This window comes from Apodemus sylvaticus, chromosome 5 (genome assembly GCF_947179515.1).
Source record: "Apodemus sylvaticus chromosome 5, mApoSyl1.1, whole genome shotgun sequence".
NCBI classification, from domain to species: Eukaryota; Metazoa; Chordata; class Mammalia; order Rodentia; family Muridae; genus Apodemus; species Apodemus sylvaticus.
Genome location: NC_067476.1, coordinates 102,639,801 through 102,660,249, shown reverse-complemented (window position 1 = coordinate 102,660,249; position 20,449 = coordinate 102,639,801). Strand labels below are relative to the sequence as shown.

General features: G+C 55.5%; 1 protein-coding gene across 1 annotated transcript in view; it reads left to right on the top strand.

The window, feature by feature from the left end:
- Sptbn5 (spectrin beta, non-erythrocytic 5) overlaps window positions 1–20,449 on the top strand; it is a 44,015-nt gene that overhangs the window by 13,714 nt on the left and 9,852 nt on the right. The window contains exons 17-50 of the mRNA XM_052181678.1: window positions 254–493; window positions 1,404–1,691; window positions 2,577–2,817; window positions 2,946–3,088; window positions 3,227–3,326; window positions 3,879–4,049; window positions 4,349–4,513; window positions 4,857–5,071; window positions 5,376–5,559; window positions 5,788–5,988; window positions 6,204–6,320; window positions 7,012–7,157; window positions 7,539–7,674; window positions 7,865–8,010; window positions 8,798–8,912; window positions 8,998–9,108; window positions 9,303–9,485; window positions 9,777–9,977; window positions 10,135–10,284; window positions 10,740–10,844; window positions 11,131–11,298; window positions 11,754–11,903; window positions 11,988–12,179; window positions 12,386–12,466; window positions 14,622–14,737; window positions 14,828–14,942; window positions 15,607–15,720; window positions 15,855–15,976; window positions 16,199–16,361; window positions 16,565–16,753; window positions 16,963–17,040; window positions 17,564–17,736; window positions 20,077–20,167; window positions 20,259–20,402. Of these exons, the coding sequence (XP_052037638.1) occupies window positions 254–493; window positions 1,404–1,691; window positions 2,577–2,817; window positions 2,946–3,088; window positions 3,227–3,326; window positions 3,879–4,049; window positions 4,349–4,513; window positions 4,857–5,071; window positions 5,376–5,559; window positions 5,788–5,988; window positions 6,204–6,320; window positions 7,012–7,157; window positions 7,539–7,674; window positions 7,865–8,010; window positions 8,798–8,912; window positions 8,998–9,108; window positions 9,303–9,485; window positions 9,777–9,977; window positions 10,135–10,284; window positions 10,740–10,844; window positions 11,131–11,298; window positions 11,754–11,903; window positions 11,988–12,179; window positions 12,386–12,466; window positions 14,622–14,737; window positions 14,828–14,942; window positions 15,607–15,720; window positions 15,855–15,976; window positions 16,199–16,361; window positions 16,565–16,753; window positions 16,963–17,040; window positions 17,564–17,736; window positions 20,077–20,167; window positions 20,259–20,402 (5,254 nt within the window). The remainder of the gene's footprint in view (window positions 1–253; window positions 494–1,403; window positions 1,692–2,576; window positions 2,818–2,945; window positions 3,089–3,226; window positions 3,327–3,878; window positions 4,050–4,348; window positions 4,514–4,856; window positions 5,072–5,375; window positions 5,560–5,787; window positions 5,989–6,203; window positions 6,321–7,011; window positions 7,158–7,538; window positions 7,675–7,864; window positions 8,011–8,797; window positions 8,913–8,997; window positions 9,109–9,302; window positions 9,486–9,776; window positions 9,978–10,134; window positions 10,285–10,739; window positions 10,845–11,130; window positions 11,299–11,753; window positions 11,904–11,987; window positions 12,180–12,385; window positions 12,467–14,621; window positions 14,738–14,827; window positions 14,943–15,606; window positions 15,721–15,854; window positions 15,977–16,198; window positions 16,362–16,564; window positions 16,754–16,962; window positions 17,041–17,563; window positions 17,737–20,076; window positions 20,168–20,258; window positions 20,403–20,449) is intronic.

The following is a 20,449-nucleotide window of genomic DNA, read 5'->3' as shown; positions in this document are numbered from 1 at the left end:
GACAATACAGGGTGGGGATGCAGGGTGGGCGGGGCCTTGCTCCGTGCATCCTGCTTTACCAGGCAGAGAGGCTAGATGGTGTCAGACAGCAAGGAGAGGGCAGGGGCCCCCAGCCTAGAAGCGTCTGTCCTGAAAGGCTCAGTGTGAGGCCTCAGACGGGTAGGTGTTGCTGGGTGGACAGGAGGTGTCCCTGTGTCGCTGGGTGGACAGGAGGTGTCCCTGTGTTGGGCACATCTCTGCATCCTCTGCTCAGGTGGCAGCAGCTGGAAGCCCTGAAGGAGGAGAAACTCCTGCAGCTGAGCTGTGGCATGGAGGTGTGCAGTCTTTTACAGGAGTCTGAGCTCACACGAGCCCAACTGCTAAACGTGATAAGCAGGCTGGAGGCTCTGGGGACAGGAAGCTCTGGGGACAGCCATCGTACCCTGCTGCAGACCCAGCAGAAGGTCCTGGTACTGGAGAAGAAGATCTCCTACCTCCAAAGAGCAACCACAGAGTACGGCCAGCTTTGGAATGGTGATGGTGCCCAGGGAGACAGTGAGGACAAAGGGAAGTGCTAATAAAACGCAGAAGGGCGGGGGCTGGAGAGATGGCTCAGAGGTTAAGAACACTGACTGCTCTTCCAGAGGTTCTGAGTTCAAATCCCAGCAACCACATAGTGGCTCACAACCATCCATAATGGGATCCGATGCCCTCTTCTGGTGTGTCCGAAGACAGCTACAGTGTATTCATATACATAAGATAAATAAATCTTTAAAAAAATTAAAATGAGGAAGGGCACAGGAACTGGCACGGGAGATGGCTGTGATATGCTACTGGAAGGGTGTGGGCAGCAGCCAGAAGCGGTTGGCGTGAGAACGTGCTCGCATGACCCGGAGCAGCAGGTCCTTCTTCCCTAACAAGCCTCAAGTGGGAGGGCCCAGGAGGTGAGAAGACAAAGGAGACATAAAAGCCGGGGCTGGGAAGCCTGTACAAGCTGCCACGTGCCAAGCAGACTTATTAAGAAGTTCAGCATCTTAAAGCTATGTGCAGGAGGGGGAATGGCCAAGGTCATCAGAAAACTAAATCAGACAATGCTGGCCAGAGAACACAGGATACCCCAGACACAGCTATCTTAGGACTGATAACCACAGCTTTTCAGAGGGGAAAGACAGCTTCCCAGGAACTGAAACCTTAACCAAGGCCCAGGCCCCAATCTGGACCTTGCAAGGCCTACCCCTGAGCAAGGACACAACCTCTGATAAAAGCATCAGGACCTCTGAGAAAGCCTTGGATGGGGTCTGGCTTCCAACACTCAGACAAAGGGAGGGCCTCATGCCTCTGCTGCTTCTAGCTAGGGGAGTTATCACTGCTTTCCCAGGCAACACAGACCTGAGGCACTGACTGTTGTGGTTACCATCCTGCAGGGTGATGGAGTCAGGCTCCGCAGAGGGCTGGCTGCTTTGGGAGCAGGTCCTGATGCTGCAGTCACTGCTAGAGCAAGCGCAAGGACAGGTGGCCCAGCAGGTCCAGGTCCAGACTGCGGCTCGGGTTCAGCGAGGCCTCCTCCAGGACAGCCAGAGGATGCTGCTGTGGGCAGAGGGCGTCCGGGCTCAACTGTGCAGCAAAGAGGAGCCGGGGGATGCGGCCTCAGCCCAGCAGCTGCTGAGGAAGCATGGAGCCCTACAGGAGGAGACCTGCCTGTGGGAAGAGAGGTCAGGACAGGCCTGAGGATTTCGAGTTCCTAAAAGGAAGGCCAAAGCAATGTGGTCTCCAGGGTCGTGAGGCAGGCTGGTATCTAGCATAATACTTCGGGCAGATTTGCAGGAGATACCCAGGCCTACGCCAGACAACCTGCTCACTTTAGGCAGGGCCTCCAGACACTGAACTGCCAGAGAGGCTCTCAGTTCCAGCTCAGCTGCCCTCCTACAGGGCTGATGATGGTGTCCCCCAAGCCTAGCCTCCCATTCTGACCAGTACATACTCTACTGGCCTCCACAGTCAAAGGGCCCAGGACCCACCAATGGACTAAGATCACTACCCCCTCACTTCCTTCAGAAGTGGCCTTGTGAGCAAGCCCAGACACCATGTTCAATCCCCAGGCTCTGCCTTCCCCCAGGGAGCCTGGCAGGTATCACATGGGCCCTGAGAAGCAAACACCTCCCCTCCATCTGTCACACACACCCAGCTACTTTAGGATTGCAGCAGATTAGAACAAGTGCTGGCTTTCCCGGCCTCCCACAGCCACCTGTTTCCAGAATGTGGGGGCAGCATCTCTCCTAAAGGGCACCTGTTCTGCTGGGTCAAAGGTTCCAGCGGCCTGACAGCAGGCATGTGTGGACAGAGGGATCTGGGCTGTGTTTGTCCCAGCATGCCACTAGCCATCTACTTAGGGAGAGTGTGACAGGGGTTGCGAGCACTTTGCCGAACCTGTTGCATTCCGTTGTATTCATAGGCCAGGGCACAGCTGTCGTGAGGGAAAGTGAACTGATAGGACTGGCCAGCTGGCTACCCTCACTTCAGGACTCTGTGATGAAGGGCTGGAGTGGCTGTGGGAAGGGATGGGTGTGGTTTGATGCTCTGTCTGTTGTTTTTCTCAGGCTGCTGCAGCTGGAGGTTCAGGGTCAGCTGGTGGCAGTCTCAGACTCTCCACAGTCCCAAGAGGTGGCCAGCGCTCTAAGGCTCCTAGGCCAGAGCAGACAGCAACTGAAGGCTCTGTGGGAGCAGAGACAGCAGAAGCTTCGGGAAGGGTTGGAGCTGCAGAGGTTTGGCCAAGAAGTGGATGGTTTCGTGGCCACCTGTGCCAGCCATGAGACCTTACTGCAGCTGGGCAATCTTGGGGTAAAGTTTGGGAAGTAAAACAGAAGTGTCACCCTACTGCCCCTAGAGGGAGCTGGCCTCCTTGGGTCCGGAAGCCAGGGTGGGCAGGAAGGCCCTGAGGATGTGCTGACCTCAAGTCTTTGTACCAGGAGGACATAAGGGAGGCCCAGAGCCTGCTGCAGCAGCACCAGGGTCTGGGGTGGCTCCGCAGCACCCTGGGATTACGGGCAGAGGCCCTGCGGGCACGTGGTGAGAAGCTGCTTCTGAGCCATCCGGCTGCTGCCGCGCACAAGTGAGCCACCTCCCTGCTGCAGTCTCTCAGCACCTGGGCGGGCTGTTGCTGTCTGAGGCGGGGCGGGCAGGGTTCTCTTGGGCTAAGGGAGCTGGTCCTCAAGGCAGAGAAGAATCTTCTCCTCTCCCCACACTCCAGGATCAGAGAGCTGCTTCACAGTGCTCAGGCACAGTGGACCAGGGTCCAAGAGAGGAGTGACCAGAGAAGGGGACAGCTGCTGGCTTCCCTCCAATTGCAGGTGACTTTTGGTCTGCAGGAGACATCCCCAGAAGCAGTGCACTGAGGCAGTATGATCCTGTTTACTGAGTTCTTCCTCTAGTCTTGAGGCACACACAGCTCCTGGCTGTTTCCATAAGGAAGCTGGAGCTGTGGTCACTGTGTTCCTCAGAGAAGGGCCCCTTGACTAACTGCCTCTCTAATCCTATTACATACCTGCCCTCACTTCTGGTACACCAGGGGTTTGCATGGGAAACCGCCTCAGACCTTAATGCTGATGCTTATTCAGGAGCTAGTGTGACTCTGGCCAGGCCAGGCCTCTAAGAACCTATTTCCATTAAGAGAGCCACACTCGATCTGGTGCCATCTGTTGGAGTAGGACCTGACAGGCATTTCTACTTTGGGGGCACAGTATCCTTGCACCATTTGGGGATCAGAAAAATCCAAGTTCTACCCAACCTGTACCCGAGAATTGGCTCTGGGTCTTGTTTTCCCCACAGAGTCCTCTCCCTAGATCCTTGTGCCAACCCTCAGCCTGGCTTCTGAGACCCACTCTCTCCTGGTTCTCCGGCAGGAATGGAAGCAGGCTGTAGAAGGCCTACTGCTGTGGATGAAGGAGAAGTGGTCCAGGGTGGCGGATGAACACTCCCAAGCATGCAGCAGCATTCTGCAGAAACTCAAGTGGCACAAAATAACTAAGAGTGAGCTATTAGCTTCCCATAGGTACCTGGAGGACCTACAGCAGGTAAGGATGCTCGACAGACGTGAGGCCCTTTTGTCTTCAGATTCCCAGCACATACTGCCCTGCCCATTTCTATGGAGCACATCACTGAAGGAAGGGTCCCCTCTGCCTCCTTCCTGCACTTAGCTGGGTGTCCCCCTAGATAGATACTCAAACCAGCTCAGAAAGCTGCCACCGTTTCAGGTAGCCAGTGGAAAGCAGTTGTAGCCAGAAACCTGCCTCCTGCCCACTGGGTACAGTAGGCTGTGGTTGGTGGTGGTCCTAGCAGCTCATCCTGGCCTGGGCCTTTGTCTCCATTCCAGGCTGGGAAAGAACTCTTGCATAGCAACCCATATGCACAGGAGGACATACAGAACCGACTTCAAAGCCTTAATCACAAGTGGGAAGAGTTGAATCACAAGCTGGAAGATGGCGGGGAAAGGCTGCCACAGACCAGACAGCAGGACCAGCTCCTAGAACGACTACAGGTCTCTGGGGAATATGGGGACACAAGGAGGAAAACTGGGACTTGGCTGGGTCAGGGTGAGAGCAGGCAGAACAGAAAGGGCTCGACAGAGCTCTGGCCGAGAGAAGGCTAAGCATGGCTTTGCCCAGCAGCAGGCCATCACAAGAGTGGCTTCTGTGTGTCCAGCATGTGATTATCACAACCCAAGTCCCCTAGAGAAGATGTATAAGTGGTTTGCACACTAGCAGTTGGCAGGACCTGATGGTTCCCTGGGGAATCTGAGGCTGGGAGCATTGTAGAGCCCGGCAGGATTGCCTGCTGAGCTGCAGCAGAAAGGTAAATGCAACCTCTTGTACCCTCCCCAGGATGTCAGGGAGACAATGGAGCATCTGGAGGGAGCCCTGCAGAGCACAGAAATGGGGCAGGACCTGTGCTCTAGTCGGAGGCTGCAGAGACAGCATTGCCAATTAGAGGACAAGAACCAGGTGCTGGCCAGCAAGATGGCTGCCCTCGTCTCTCAGACCCACGATGCGTTCACTTCCTTGACCATCCTGGAGGAGAGCCAGAAGTGTCACCAGAGGTGGCTATGATATCTTCACCCTCCATACACACCTTGTGAACTAAGGACTGAGTAGCACCTAAAGGACCTAGGCATCCAAACTCTTTCCCTTCTGAGTTAGTCATCCTGGGGTGGGAGCGCCAGGGCAGAGTTAGGCATCCTAAGCAGGACGTGGTACCACAGAGGCCGAATGCTGCTTCCCTGCCTGCAGAGGCTTCCCTCTCTTCCCTGGCCTTGTCCCTCACGGGTCGCTGGTGGTGATGAGGAAAAGACCATGACCTTGTCTTCGCTCCCTCCCCATCCTCTTGATTTTCTCTCCTACCAGGTTCAAGTCCCTGCAGACCAAGCTAGCCACCCGACACCAGCACCTGCAGGCCTCAGTCGAACTGTACGAATTCAACCTCCTCAGCAGCCTGGAGCTCACATGGGTGGCTGAGCACATGCCCAGTGGTCCCACCTGCCCTGCCCAGTGCTGGCGTGATGCCCAGAGCCTTCAACGAAAGCACAAGGTAGCACCGTCTGTATCCTGCCACGCCCCCAGCATCTCATTCCCTGACCTTGGAAGCCCCCTGCCCCTACCCAGGGTGTCCTGGCCTCTAAGTTATTCTCCTCGGGTATCCTGATTTCCAAATCTACTTTTCTCCAGGTGTCCTCATCCTAGTGATCTAGAACTAGAGACACTCTGTGGTTCTAATCTGGACATCTGTGGCTAAGAGACTCCCATTGTTCTGTGGCAGGTGCTCCAGGCTGAGGTGAAAGGTCATGTAGGGCACATGCACGGGGTGCTAAGTTCTGGCCAGGGTCTAGCAGCCTCTGGGCACCCTCGAGCTCAGCGCATCGTGGAGCAGTGCCAGGAGCTAGAAGGCCACTGGGCAGCACTGGAGCAGGCGTGCGAGGGTCGTGCCCATTGCCTGCGGCAGGCTGTCACCCTCCAGCAGGTGGGAGACTAAGAGGATGGGGTCTGCGGAGCAGTGGACCAGCTGTGGGAGAGAGGAATTGTGGGACTTTCAGGGAGGGGGGCCCATGATGAAAGCCCTGAGCTGAGAGTTAGCTGACTCCCGTAAGTGCCCAGAGGCCTCTCTGCAGGCTGCCGGTCACCAGGGTGGGCGATGAAAGTAAGAGAAACAGGGTAAGTCACTGCCATTCTTTGCAGTACTTTCTGAATGTGTCAGCGATTGAGACCTGGGTGGAGGAACAGCGCCCTCTGGCGAGCAGTCAGGACTATGGCAACTGTGAGGAAGTGACGTTTGGGCTCATTAGGAAACACCAGGTACCGTGTCCTGAGCATCTCCATGTGGGTGACAGTGGATCAGGAGGAGGGCTGTGACACCCCAAAGAGCACATCCTACGTCTTGAGACACAGAACCCTGCTCTTTCCTTCCTATCCCCATCCGCCACCCACCCTGTTACTGATTCACCCCCTCCCTGAACACCTGCCGCCCGTGCAGCCCAGCCTCGGGACTCAGGAGGGCGTATCACCATCTGCGCCTCACTCCTGGACTTGCCTCTCCAGGAAGAGCTGGGAACCTCTGCCTCCTCTTGTTTCATCTCTTCTGAGCCCTTTCCTACTCCTCTGTCACCCACCTCCAGGCCACCCTGCAGGCAGGCTTGCTCAGTTTTGCCCATTACACGTTGTGTTGAGGTCCAGCATGATGCCTCCTGTACTTTCCTATACCTGTCCCTGGCTTCCCACCATCTACTATTCCCTGCTAAGGAGTGAGCACCCTAGGGGTGGAGAACATAGCTTCATTTTGTGAAACAGTAAATGTTAGTGGGTGATGGGTGGGTGGGTGAGGCTGAGTGGGTGAACATGGATGAGTGGGTACATGGGTGAGTATACTGGTAGAGAGATACGCCTGGGAGTTGTTGAATGAACGCCTGGGGGGATGCATGGGTAGGTTGTGTTGGGGTAGGTGTGAGAGAGATGAAGGACCACCCTGCCTGTGTTCTGACCCTGGCAGATGCTGCAGCAGGACATAGCTCTTTATTGGAGCTCCGTGGAGGATCTCCGGCAGAGGTTCCAGACCCTTGCTGGATTTGAGGTCTCTGAGCAGCTGCGTGTGGTACGGGAGAAGTTGCAGGCACTACAGAAGCTGGCAGACGAACGGTGAGGAACAACGTGGACCCTCTCATCAGTGGGCACAGGGACCCTAACCACAGCTGACTGTTCCCTGCTGTGGCCCTATGTTGGTGGGAACCCAGGCCTTTAGGGATGCAGCAGGGGAAGGCTGAGTGTTTGCTGGGTGGCACTCACCCTCTCTGGAAGTCCTTCAGTAAAAGCCTCTTAGCAGGACTGTGGGCCCTGGATTCAGCTCTTGGCTCTTGCCAGTGTCCTCTGTCCCCTACCCTGGCCTTCCTATGTCTTCTCCCCAAGTCACAGGCTTGGGCAGGAATCATGAATAACTCCATTCTTCAGCCTCCTGCCCTTAGGACCCCTGAGGGGTGAGCAGGTATCTAACATCTGGGGAACCCCTGGCTGTCACCACAGGGGGCAGGAGCTGGAAGGGACCCTGAGACTACATGAATTCATGAGAGAAGCTGAGGACCTGCAGAGCTGGCTGGCCAGCAGGAAGCAGGTGGCCAGAGGAGGGGACAGCTTTGGAGAAGACCATGAGCATGTGCTGGTGAGGGGCTAGTAGCAAGGAAGACACGGGAGGCGGATGCTGGATGGGGGCCGGGGCGGGGGCTAGTCCTGATGTGCTGGATGGAGAAGGCACAGTGGAGTGGGGGAACATGCCTCTGGGGTGGCCTGACACTGTGGCCACATGAGTCACATCGTTCCTGAGGTCATCATCTGTTCCCCTCTCTTCTTAGCAACTCTGCACTGAGTTTACAAAGTTTCAGCACCAGGTTGAAACTGGTGCCCAGCGAGTGGAAACCTGTCGACAGCTGGCAGAGAGCCTACGAGAGCGTGGGCACAGCGCTGCCCCCAAGGCTCACCAGAGGCAGCAGGATCTACAGTGAGTGAGACAGCCTTCGAGGGCCTGGGTTCCAAGGAAGGTGCTGGCTCAGTGTCTTGGAGGTTAACACTATGAGGTGGCACTCTCTGAGGATCACAGGCCCTGTTTGCACAGCTAGAGGAGGGAGGGAGTGGTCCCTGAGATGCCAGGCCTCCACAGGTTGTGGTACCACCCAGATAACCCCGGCTCCCAGGGCACTGTTGCAATTACTGCCTCCCAGGGCCTGGAGGAGGAGCTGTGGATAGAAACTCCCTGAGCTGGAAAGAAGGCCTCCCCTGTGAGCCTCCATGCTCCGGGCAGCCATGCAATAGTCCTAGGTGTCTACCTACCTGCTAAGGGCCCTTCTCTCGCCCGCGAGCCTACGGAGAGGTCAGGATGTTCTCATAACTCTCCACATAAAGTCTGGCTTGGGAAAAGCCTGTGAGCCTGGGAAAGCATGTAAAGGGGAGAGCTAGGAACTCTGCTCGTGTAATGATCGTGTGTAATGAGATCAGCTAGCATACTGCAGTTCAGACACAAAGCTGTGAGCAGTGTTAGAAAGTAGAGAGAGCTCTGAAGTGTTGAGCATAGTAGGGCAGCACACACAGCTACATTTCCTGGGATGCTAGAGAGGCTCTGGGGAAGGGAACAGCATTTGTAGGAGAGAAAAGCCCAAAGCAGAAGACTCGAAGGGAAAGAGCCCATTCAGGAGCCTTGCGGGAACCCGTGGCTTCCACCCAGAGAGGAGGGGGCTGATCAGACCAGGAAGCGATGCAGGCTGAGCCGCGCTTCTTCTTCCACATGGTAGGGCTGCCTGGTCTGAACTGTGGCAGTTGACCCAGGCCCAAGGCCGCCTGCTCAATGACACCGAAGCCACCCTTAGAGTCCACAGAGACCTTCTAGAAGTCCTTACCCAGATTCAGGTATGAACTCAGAGAGGAAGTAGATCTCCCAGACTCAGAACCCCACTCTGCCCTTCCACCCCGCTCTGACCCTTTTCTACCCTAGGAGAAAGCCTCAAGCCTCCCTAGCGATGTGGCCCAGGACCTGCATGGGGTAGAGAAGCAACTCCAGAGACATGAGGGACTGGACTGTGAGCTGGCAGGCATGGAGCAGCAGGTCAGCAGGCTGCTAAGCCCTGCCTCCCGGGTCCTCCTGGCCCATTTGTTCTCCCCAGCAGGCCTGTCCTACATGGAAGAGCTTGCCCAAGAAGTTCTGGGATTAATTCCTCAGAATGGGAACATAGCTCAGGATGCTTGGGTCATTCTGTCTCTGTGAAGAAACTACTCTCCTCTCCTACCTTTACCTGCTAGGTGCAGGAACTGCTGAAGGCAGGAGGCAGGGTGCAGAGGCTGTGTCCAGGGCCTCAGGCCCTCACCGCTGTCCAGCAGAAGCAGCAGGCTGCGACCCAAGCCTGGGAGGCCCTCCAGCTGCGCATGAAGCAGCGCAAGGCTCAGCTAGAACAAGCACATCTCCTGAGCCGGTTCCACACAGCGGTGAGGGCTTTCTTCCCTCAGGAATGGTGCCTGTGTTTACAGATGTGTCCAATCACTAAGGCCCTCCAACTCTGGAGGGAAAGTGTCATCAGAGGGACAAAAGCAAGGGTCCGTGGTCCTGGGAGGGCTGCGTTGGATGATGGCAGAGAAACCAAGTGATGGGAACTTGTGAGTCTTGCCGGAAGCCCTGAGTCAGACAGCTCGGTGTCTCTCTCTGCGCACGGGTTCAGGCAGGCGGCGGTTGTCTGTCACCAGCCTCATCTCAGTGGCTCCTCTTGTCTCCTGGGTCAGGTGAGGGACTACACCTCCTGGGTGGCCAGCGTGCATCAGGAGCTGCAGGTGGAGGAGGCTTCCTGGGAGCCCTGCAGCCTTTCCCTCAGGCTCAGAGCCCACCAATGGCTGTGGGCAGAACTGCGAGCCAGGGAGGAGCTGCAGCAGCAGGCCACTAAGATGGGCCAGCAGGCGCTGCTGGCGGCAGGGACACCCGCTAAGGTGGGCATTTCCCCAAGCTCCCAGCCTACCCTGTGCTCCCTGTCCCCCTTCCCATCGCCCCTGCCAGTTGCTCCCATCACAGTCTCCTCTCGAAGGTTTCTCCCGGGGTCTGTGAGTGCCCATCCTCCAACCCAGCTTCCCACACACTTATCCTCAGGTCCAGGATGGGCTTCAAACCCTCCAGGAGGAACGCAACCAGGTGTTCCAGGCCTGGGCACTCAAGCAAGAGAGGCTGCAGGCCATGCTTCAAGAACAGCACCTCCTCAGGCAGTGTGGTCACCTGGCGAAGCTCCTCACAGCCCAGGAGGCAGGTCCCAGCCCTAATCTTCCCAATCCTCTTCCCTGCCTGACTGCTCCTCCCTTTCTCCTCCCGGGTCTTTGGCTTTTTTTTTTTTTTTTTTTTTTTTTTTTTTTTTTTTTTTTTTTGACGCGGAGCAAAGAAGCTATGGGTGACTATGGTCTGTGGTCCTCCCGGGTGACCAGTGTAAATCACTAGGTACCATGGTCTCTGCTAGCACACCCAGGCCAGATCAAGCCCTGCTCTTCCCCATGGAACTGAGACCCGTGGAGTTTAATAGAGATTGCACATAACCTCCACTTTGTCAGAGGTTGACGTCTTGGCCTCCAACCTGAGCTCTGGTTCCCTTCACCACTCCCATGCCCATGTGTGTCTTCATGTCAGTGCCACTCAGGCCCCGGGGGCGTTGTCGCTGCTGTGCTGGCAGCCCTCAGAGCCTCTGACCTTTCCACGGACTGATCTAGGGGTTCCTAAAAGCCAGCGGCCTGGGGAGTTCAGTGGAAGAGGTGGAGCAGTTGATCAGAAAGCACGTGATCTTCCAGAGAGTGCTAGCTCTCCAGGACAAGAAGGTGATGGGGGAGTGAGTCTTCCAGAGGGGCTCGGTGGCTGGCGTATGCTCAGAAACAGAGCTGATGTGTCTGTAGAACTAGGGATAGACATGGCTCAAGAAAAGACCCAGGCTGGGGAGGTTCACACTGCTGGGACCCAGGGAGCATTGACTTATTCTGTGGTCACTGAGCGGAGGGCAGTTTGGGCTATTGCCAGGGCCATTGGCCAGCCCTTAACCATGCAAAGCTAAGGGAAAGTCAATAGCCAGGTTGCTAGAGCAGACCAGCAGGCTGTGTCTGTCCGCAGGAGTCAGCTCTGCGTGAGCAGTTGAAAATGACGTCAAGCCCTAAGGGACAGAACCTGGTTTACCGCGTGTTGGAGCACCGGGCTCAAGTGAAGGAACTGGCAGAGAGCCGGGGACAGGCCCTGCGCACCTCCTTGATGATAGGCAACTTTACCAGGGCAGCAATCCAGGTTAGAGGATTGCTTATCCCTGCCTATCGCATGGTACAGTTTGAGGGGACATTCACACCGTAACACTATGATGAGCAAAACGTGTTTGGAGAGTTAAGTGGCCTCCCAAGGACCAGGCTGGAACCCAGGACGTTTGATTTGAAGCCCCGGGAGCTGAGACTCATCTGTTTGCTGAACACTAGCAGGGCCAATGCAGAGACGAGCTATAGGCAGGGGAACACAGCTGTATGGGTTCCTGGAGCAGGGAGCACCTCTAAAATGGATTCTCATTCAATTTCCTCGCTTAGCCAGGCCAGAAGCATGGCTCCTGAGCTAGATGATGCTTCTTGTTTACTAGATACTGCCAGCCCTGCCCCTGAGGCCGGTAGTCCGCCCCCCTGGAGTAGGGGTTGAAGGGGGAGTGGGGGGAGCTTCAGGATGGAGCATCAGAGGATCTACGTCCTACCCCCGACCAGGTTGAGGACTGGATCCAGGAGCAGGTCCAGCAACTGAGAGCCTGGAGCCCTCTTGGGAACCTACAAGATTATCTGAAGCACCTGCGGAAACACCAGGCCTTCAGGGCTGAGGTCCAGGCTCATGAGCAGATCGTGATCTCTGTTGCCAAGGTAACTCCAGCCTCAGCCCAGCCTACTCCAAAGTATTGATGGCTGAGGTAAGAAGGAAGTGCTGACTTTACTCCTGTCTCCCAGCAAGGCGAAGGGCTCCTCAGTCAGAAGCACCCTCAGGCTGGAGAGGTGTCCCAGAGGCTGGCGACCCTGCGGGACCTCTGGGAGAAGCTGAGGGAAGCAGTGACCCTGCAGGGCCAGGCCCTGGAGAACAGATGCAACTTCCTGGAGTTCCTGCAGAGAGTGGACCTTGCAGAGACCTGGCTCCAGGAGAAGGTGTGGGCTGCTCTGGATAGGGCGTTGGGGGGCTGGGGACAGGAGCTGAAGGACTGGCTGAGGAAGAGCAAGGCCCGTGGTTCTCTGGCTCCATGACGGTAGGAGCCATGGTGGGAAGACGGAAGCAGCCATGTGCCCCGGCCCTGCCCCAGTACAGGCCAAGTGACCAGGGCTAAGTCCTTCCTCCCCACCTTTGGCCTCCACAGGAGAGGATGGTGAACAGCTGTGACACTGGCCTGGACCTTGAGCACTGCCTGCAGCTCTGCAGACAGGTCCGCGGGTTACAGGTAAGAGGCTCTGTGAGGGAGTGGTGGCCATACTGTCTCCCATTGGGAAATCCGTCTGAGGGACTCCAGAATCTGGAGAAGGGTCAAGGGTCTCAGCCTTGCACTGCTTGGCCGAACTTAGGCGAGCGAGCTCATCTGGCCAGCCGTGCATTTCTTCATCTCTAAGTGGGTATTATGCCTTTCTCAGAAGTGAGGGAGTGTCCGTGTGTGGTGACAGTCAAATGATTCCACACCTGCAATAAATTATGTCTCTCCTGGAAAACCTGGTTTCAATGTTATGATAAGAAGCAGGGAGTTAGCGAATGGGGCCACTGAACAATTTTGCAACTTTCTGAACACATTCAAAATTGCATTCATAACTTTCTATTTCAGAATTTCTTTAAAAGATAGAACCTATGCCTGGGAGTGGTAGATAGTGCCTTCTTCGGTGTGAGTAGTTCAGTATCTCCTCCCTCACACCACCCACCAAATATACCAGGAATCTATTTCTCTGTGATGTAGAGGGGGAAACTAGCAAATACACCTGTAACTAAGTGTTGAAGACGGTGTGCTAACCTACCTCAGTATAGTGTGTGGGATTTTAATAAAGGCTGTAGTCTCAACTCCAACATATCCTTAGCGGGTGGTGGCACTTCTTAGATGTCAAACCAGCTGGTGCAGCAAGAAGAGATGCCCCGGGCCTGACCTAGTGGGTGAGCATAGTGACTACTGAGCCCTGCTGTGCTCCTCTGAGCCCTGCTGTGCTCCTCTGAGCACTCCTGTGTTATGCTCTGTACGGAACCCCAGTAAACCCCACAGCAGTGAACCTTGTCCCGTGTCTTGACTTGCTGTTAGGGCCTTGGAAGAAAAGGAAGATATCATTTACATCTCCCCCTGAGAAGGAATTTTAGCAACTGCAGCACATTTGGGGAATGGGGCAGCTGTTTCCTCTGAAGTGACAGGTGCTGGAGGCCACCCCTCTCAGCTACAGTGAGGAAGGCCAGCCTGGAACCCACAACCTTAGAGTCTCTGGGGTGAGGACTGAGAAGGAGGGAGCAGGTGGACATGGACTCAGTGGTGTTTAGAGTTAAAAATGGAACTTGGACACAAGGCTTACACGCCCTCAGGGAGGGGATCCCCAGCAGGGTGGACGTAGGCTTCCAGCTCCCTCCATCTGTAGCATTTATAACTCCTCAAAGCACTTTTCTATGGAGTGGCTCATCAGAGAGATGATCCCGGAGCACAGCAGGCCTCAGAGGAGCACAGTGAGTCCTAGAGGAGCACAGCAGAACTCAGAGGAGCACAGCAGGGCTCAGAGGAGCACAGTGAGTCCTAGAGGAGCACAGTGAGTCCTAGAGGAGCACAGCAGGGCTCAGAGGAGCACAGTGAGTCCTAGAGGAGCACAGTGAGTCCTAGAGGAGCACAGCAGGCCTCAGAGGAGCACAGTGAGGCTCAGAGGAGCACAGCAGAACTCAGAGGAGCACAGCAGAGCTCAGAGGAGCACAGTGAGGTTCAGAGGAGCACAGCAGGGCTTAGAGGAGCACAGTGAGGCTCAGAGGAGCACAGTGAGGCTCAGAGGAGCACAGTGAGGCTCAGAGGAGCACAGTGAGGCTCAGAGGAGCACAGCAAGGCTCAGAGGAGCACAGTGAAGCTCAGAGGAGTACAGTAGGGCTCAGAGGAGCACAGTGAGGCTCAGAGGAGTACAGTAGGGCTCAGAGGAGCACAGCAGGGCTCAGAGGAGCACAGTGAGGCTCGGAGGAGTACAGCAGGGTTCAGAGGAGCACAGTGAGGCTCAGAGGAGCACAGCAGAGCTCAGAGGAACACAGCAGAGCCCTGAGGAGCACAGTGAGGCTCCTTCCCACAATGAACTGAAAAGCCTTACCCAGGAGGAATGTGAGCAGTGATGGAGCCCTTGCCCACACCCTCCTCAGGTGGATACACTCTAGCTTCTCCAGGCCACATGCAATCACAGCAGGGTTACATACAACAGAAAGTATGGAGTGCTTGGCTACTCAGGCGGGGGTCCTACAACCCTCCCAGCCTTCCATGAGGGAATATGAAGTCATCAACAAAATCTCTGGCAAGAGGCACAGTTGAGTGCACCAAGATAGTGATTGCTTTCCCAGGGAGCAGTCACAACAGCTATGCCAAGACAAGGCCTTTACCTTTCTCACAGGTTACAGTGGATGACGCCCACATTAGGAGAATCAAAGACTTGTCCCTGCAGCTCAAGAACCAGGGCCCTGAGGAATCTGAGACCATCTGCCAGCGGCAAAACCAGCTCAACAATAAGTCAGTCTTAGATGGAGGAGGAGAGTGGGGCTGGAGATGGCCGAGTGAGTGCCACCTCAGGCTGCAAGGTTCACACCATCCTTTGGTCAGGTGGAAGGCTTTCCATGGCAACCTGCTCCTGTATCAGCAGCGGCTTGAAGCAGCCCTGGAGATGCACAGATTGTCCAGTGAACTGGATGGCATTATTGAGCAGATCAGGGAGAAGGTAGGTAGTGAAACGTCTCCTGTGCACTGAGTTGGGAGTGGCATTGCCTTGAGTTTCCCACGACCCTGGCCCACCTTTGCTCTTCAGCCGGATCCCCAGGAGTCCACCAGGAACCCCCGCCCCTGCAGCTCCCAAGCCACTCACCCCGCCTCTTTCTATCCCAGATGTGTGATGGGTCCAGAGGCCTGGACCCTAAGCAAATCTAAAGCCCATAAGAGGGTTGGCCTAGGATGGTGTTGGTCCCACAGGAACGCAGGTGGACTCAAAGCTGTGAACGTGTTGCTGAGACCTGTGTGGCCCGAGAATCCCACATGGCACAACATCCTTGTCCACTGGATCTTCCTCTCAGAGCTAGCTCAGGCCTTGGTCCTCTGAGATCCCTCCCCAGAGGGACTGGAGTCACAGACAAAATGCCAGGAAGTACCACACACAGGTCTTACTGGAGGAAAGTCCAGACCCAAAGTTCTGCCCCAGAACTCTTTTGTTTTCTTCACATGAGGAAAATGTCTCTGGTCAAGTCCAGGCCCCTGATCCAGTCCCTCTGAGGCAACAGGAAGGGATTCTCACAGGGTGCTTGCTTGCGGTCTCCCCTGCCATCCTAGGTGACCAGGTTTCTGCAGTGAGGGGCAGCTGGAGCTAAGACCTCTTCCTCACACTCTCCCAGGAATCGTTGATCCAGGCCCTGGAGGGCACTGAAGATTTGGAGAATGTACAGAGGCTATCATGGAGACAGGAAGTGCTGCAGAAGGAAATGGGTGGAGTCCAGGCCCAGGTGGAGGTGTGCAGTTGGGGCACCCAGACGCTGGGCACATCTTAGGGGAGCCCTGGTGGAGTCCTGAGAGTCACATGCTAAGACATCCGTCCCCTCAACCCGAGCCCCGGCTGCCTAGCCTCTCATCTTTCCCCCTACAGTCTCTTGGAGGTAGGGTCGGCCGGCTCTGCAAGCAGAGTCCCGAGGTAGCACACAGCCTCAGACATAAGCAGCAGGAAATGATGGACAGCTGGTGGAAGGCCCAGAGCAAGGCCCAGACATGGTATGACCCTGTGGGCCTTCACCCCATGCGGATGCTTCCTAAGGCTCTCGGTCCACACGCTTCCCTTTGGCCCCTGCTTTCTCCTGAGTTTCTGTATCACTTATCAATTAATTCTCATCCCATGGACCTTCTGTGTGGAGGGGTTAAAGGGCCCTGGGCATGGGGGAAAGGGGACTCCAGGAGCCTAGAACTTACTAATGAGTAAGAACTTACTGTGAGCAGGAGGGAGTCGCTGGATGTGGGCCATGAAGTTCAGAAGCTTCAGACTCTGCTGCAGGATCTGCAGGACTGGGCCCAGGGACTACAGGCTGAGATGGCCGCGCAGGGCTCCCCCTGCAGCCCTGTGAGAATCCAGTACATGCTGGAAGAGCACCAGGCCTACAAGGTGAGCCCCAATCCTGAGGTGTGAGGCCTTTCAAATGTCACCCCCCACACACTACCCCATCCCTTCCCCTGACCCCTACTAGGACCTTTCTCTGTCTCCTTTCCACCCTCCCCTCGCTTTCTATCCCCTCCCCCTTCCTGCTGGACCTCTGGTAGTCCTGCTAGGCCTCAGCCCACAGGGAACTGATCTCAGGCCTATTACAGGTTGAGCTGGACATCCGAACAGAGAGCCTTAACCTGGCCCAAAGCATGGGGCAGAGGCTGCTTGCATCTGGATGCCCACTGGCCTCTGGGATTCGCCAAGCCCTGACTGCTGGAGAGCAGGCATTGAGGAGCTTGCAGGAATCATGGCAGGGGCGGCAGCGGCAGCTACAGCAGGCCTTGGAGCAGCAGGTAGGCCCCAAGCCAGCTTCCAGCCTACCCCGACTCTCAAGACTTCCTATGATGTCCCCACAGCTCTGGTCAAAGCCAAAGCTGAAAAGGCGGCCTTTCTTGAGTATTCCTGCTAGTCAGCTCTCCAATCTGAGCCACTGAAAAAGTCACAGACATACCCAGGTAGCCACTGGGCCCTCTGCTTAGCTTCTCTTGTCCTTTTTCACCAGCTGTTTCTGAGCTCTGTGGAAAAGGCGGAACGCTGGCTTGACCGTGAAGAAGCCTCCTTGGCCAGTGAGGGAGTGGCGGTAGGTGTCCAAGAGGAGTGGGAAGGGCAGATGAGACCAGTCAAGCTAGCCAGAACACCAAGCTCTCTGGGTCAAGGGTTTTCCCACTGCTGAGCAGTTGCCATCGGTCCTGAGTATTCCTGCCTGCTTGGGCAGTATCCACAGGGTGTGTCCTAGGAGCCAAGGGATGGGCTTGGAGCCTGGCTGGTCACTCCCTCTGATCTCTTTCCTACCACTCTCCCTGCCTCTGCCTTCCAACATCACCAGGCTTCAGTAACAGATGCATGTAACTCACAGGGACCTGAGTAAGACATAAGTCTTCTCAGAGCATAGAGGTGAGAGGGCGCTCTGGGAGTGGATGCTAGATGCTATCCAAGTATCTCCCCTGCCCTAAAGGCATAGGCAGCCTTGAGGGGTTTAAATAACCCACGGGAGAACAACCACTTTGTAGAAAGGGTTTGTTAGGCTGGCTCTAGAGGGAACGGATAGTTCAGGGTGGAGTGGTGGCAACTCTACAGTTAGCATGGGTTCCCCCTTCCACCAGGACCCCTTGGTCACCGTGGAGACCCTTCTGTCAAAGCACAAGAGGCGTGAGCAGGGCCTGAAGGCACAGGCTGAAAAGATCAGTGCACTGGAGGCCGCAGCCCACAGCCTGCACCAGGGTGGACACTCTGAGGCTCACAGCGCCCTGGACAGATGCCAGGCCCTACTCCTGAGGTACCCGCGACTCTGGATGGTGGGAATCAGGGGTGAGCTAGTGTGGACATCCACTACCCCAAGTTCTTCTCTCCCAGCACTTCAGCTTCTTGGCCCAACTCCAAAGCCTGGGGTCACATGCTGGCAGCGTGCGAGCATGCTAGCCATCAGACAACACATGCCATCCACTTTCTTCTTCATGCCAGCTTTACCCTCTAAGAAGCTCACACTAGGAAACTCAATGGAAGTGATGCAATGACAGAAAGGGACAGGAGCAGAGTGTCAGCCCTTCAGGACCATAATCCTGAGTCTCTCTGCTACCTAATGGGCAGGGCCTGAAGCAAATTCCACTCCCCTAGTTAAGTCTGAAGCCTGTCTCGGAGGGAGGGCTGGCGTATGCTAGCATGGTGCCTGTCCCTCCTGAGTAGGCCGAAGCTCTCTTATGCAGCAGAAGCTCAACCACAGGCCTACGTGACGTGCCCATTTTATGACACTAGCCTTGCCTTCTCCCCCATAGCCGCTCCTCTGGCTCAGCTGGCCTAGCCCCCCCCCCTGCAGCCCCTCTCCCCCTCCCCCCCCCCCCCGCATGTAGACCAAGGCAGATACAACCAGAAGCCATGACCTGACCAGCTGTGGCTCCCCTCCCACTGTGTGGCTCCTTGTAATGGGATTCTAGCCGGGGCCAGTATATCTCCTCTCGTTTGTTGTTATTGCTTTATTTATATCTTGTGAGTATGGGAACTTTGCCTGCTTGCGTGTCTGCGCACCATATGTGTGCCTGGCACCTATAGAGACCATAACTACAGTTATAAACGATTGTGAACTGCCACGTGGGTAATGGGACTAGAACCCAGGCCCCCTGGTTCTGCCGAGCCACCTCTCGGGCCCCAGTGCTCTTCATGACTTCAGGTGGACTAGTGGACCTCGCTGGGTACTCATGGAGGCCTGATAGACAAACAGCAAGTTAGTTTGCCAGCTCTGTTACCTGAAGCAGGACCTGGTGGGCCCAGTCAGCCCCGGCATTGTGTCACTGATCTCTCCCTCATACAGGCTTGTGTTGCTTCATGGAGCCTCTGGTCCCCCAGCTCCATGGCCTTTGGTGTAGGTGAGGCCAGTGAGGGAAACTGCTGACGAGGGATCATTTGTGGGCCATGGGGTGGAGGTGTTAGAACTTTAGTCAGTGCACGTGTGCTAATGTTTTTACTACCTTGGCTCAAAGGTGCATACCTGAAATATATAAATTAATACTTAATGTAGTTTGTATATATCAAATATTTAAATGTGTTAAATATTAAAATGTGTGTGTGTGTGTGTGTGTGTGTGTGTGAAAGACTTGCTCACACCAGTGTGCCAGGCATCCTTACACGTGCCTGTAATCTGAGCACTCATGGTGGGTGCAGGAGGAGCAAGAGTTTTGAGGCCAGCTTGAGCTACGTAGAAAGTTTGCAGTCCGGCTGAGCTACATAGTGAGACCATGTTTTAAAAAGAAATGGGGGTGGTGTTGTCAAGACGACAAAGCAGGGAGCGTTTGTTGAGTGAGCTGCGGTGCTGGAGTCCATGGCGGAAGGGGAGAACTGACTCCTGAGTTGTCCTCTGACGTCCACATGCACTCCATGGTACACACACGTGCAGGCACGCACACTTACATGTATGTACACATGCACTAATATTAAATAAAATAAAAATGTAAAAATAGCATAAAAAAATCAAAACCATTCTGGTGGCTCAGGCCTGTAATCCCAGCTACTTGGGAAACTGAGGCAGTGAGGTCACCAGGCTTGCTTGGGCTATGGAATAAATATAAGGTCAGCATGGGCAGGTCAGCGAGACCCTGCCTCACAAGCTTTAAAGAGGAAAAAAAGGGGCTCATGGTGCAGCGCAGTATAAGAACACTAGTGTGTGCGATGCCTTAGGTTCAGTTACTAACACGGGTTTAAAAGGTGCTTGGGGGACTATATTAGTGTGGACTATCAAAGTGCTGCAGGCTAGATGAAATGTTTTCTCACAGTTCGAGAGACATGAAGGTCAAGATGAAGGTGTTAAAAGGGTCTCTTTGGGTTACAGGTGTCTCCCATGTTCTTGCATGGTCATCCCTTTGGGTGTGTCCTGCCTTAACCTCCTTGTACAAGAATGCCTGTCCTGTCCTCTCAGAGTTGGGCTGACCTATGTTCTGAGATAGTGGGTTACAACAGGAACAAGGGAGACCAATGTGGAGAGGAAGCCCATGTGTCAGATCCAGGCCATTGTGATATGGACCATGAAGGGCTGTGCGACACATTCAAGATCGGGGGCGGGGGAGGGGAAGAGGGAAGAGGGAGAAATTCTCCAGTCCCGTGGTTGAGCCTGGGACTCTTCTTGCAGGACAGAGGCACTCACAGAGCAAGTGCGGGCCCGGGGACGCCAGCTGGGGGAGCTGCAGGAGCTTCAGAAGTTTTTGCAGGATTCCAATGAGGTTCCCTGTGCTTGGGCTGGGAGGGTTGTGGGGCACACCTTCCTCAGGGGCTCTCCAGAGCTTAGCGAAAGCGAAGCTTTCCTCCTGTCAGCTGGCTGCATGGCTGAGGGAGAAGCTGCTGGCTCTGGATGGGGGTCGAGAGGACCCAACCGCGGTGCAGACACAGCTGCAGAGGCAGCAGAATTTCCAGGCCGAGCTGGATGCCAGCATTCCCCAGCAGCAGGAGCTCCAGATGGTGAGGTTCCCGGGGTGCTGGGGGGCCACCTCCCAGCCCCCAACATC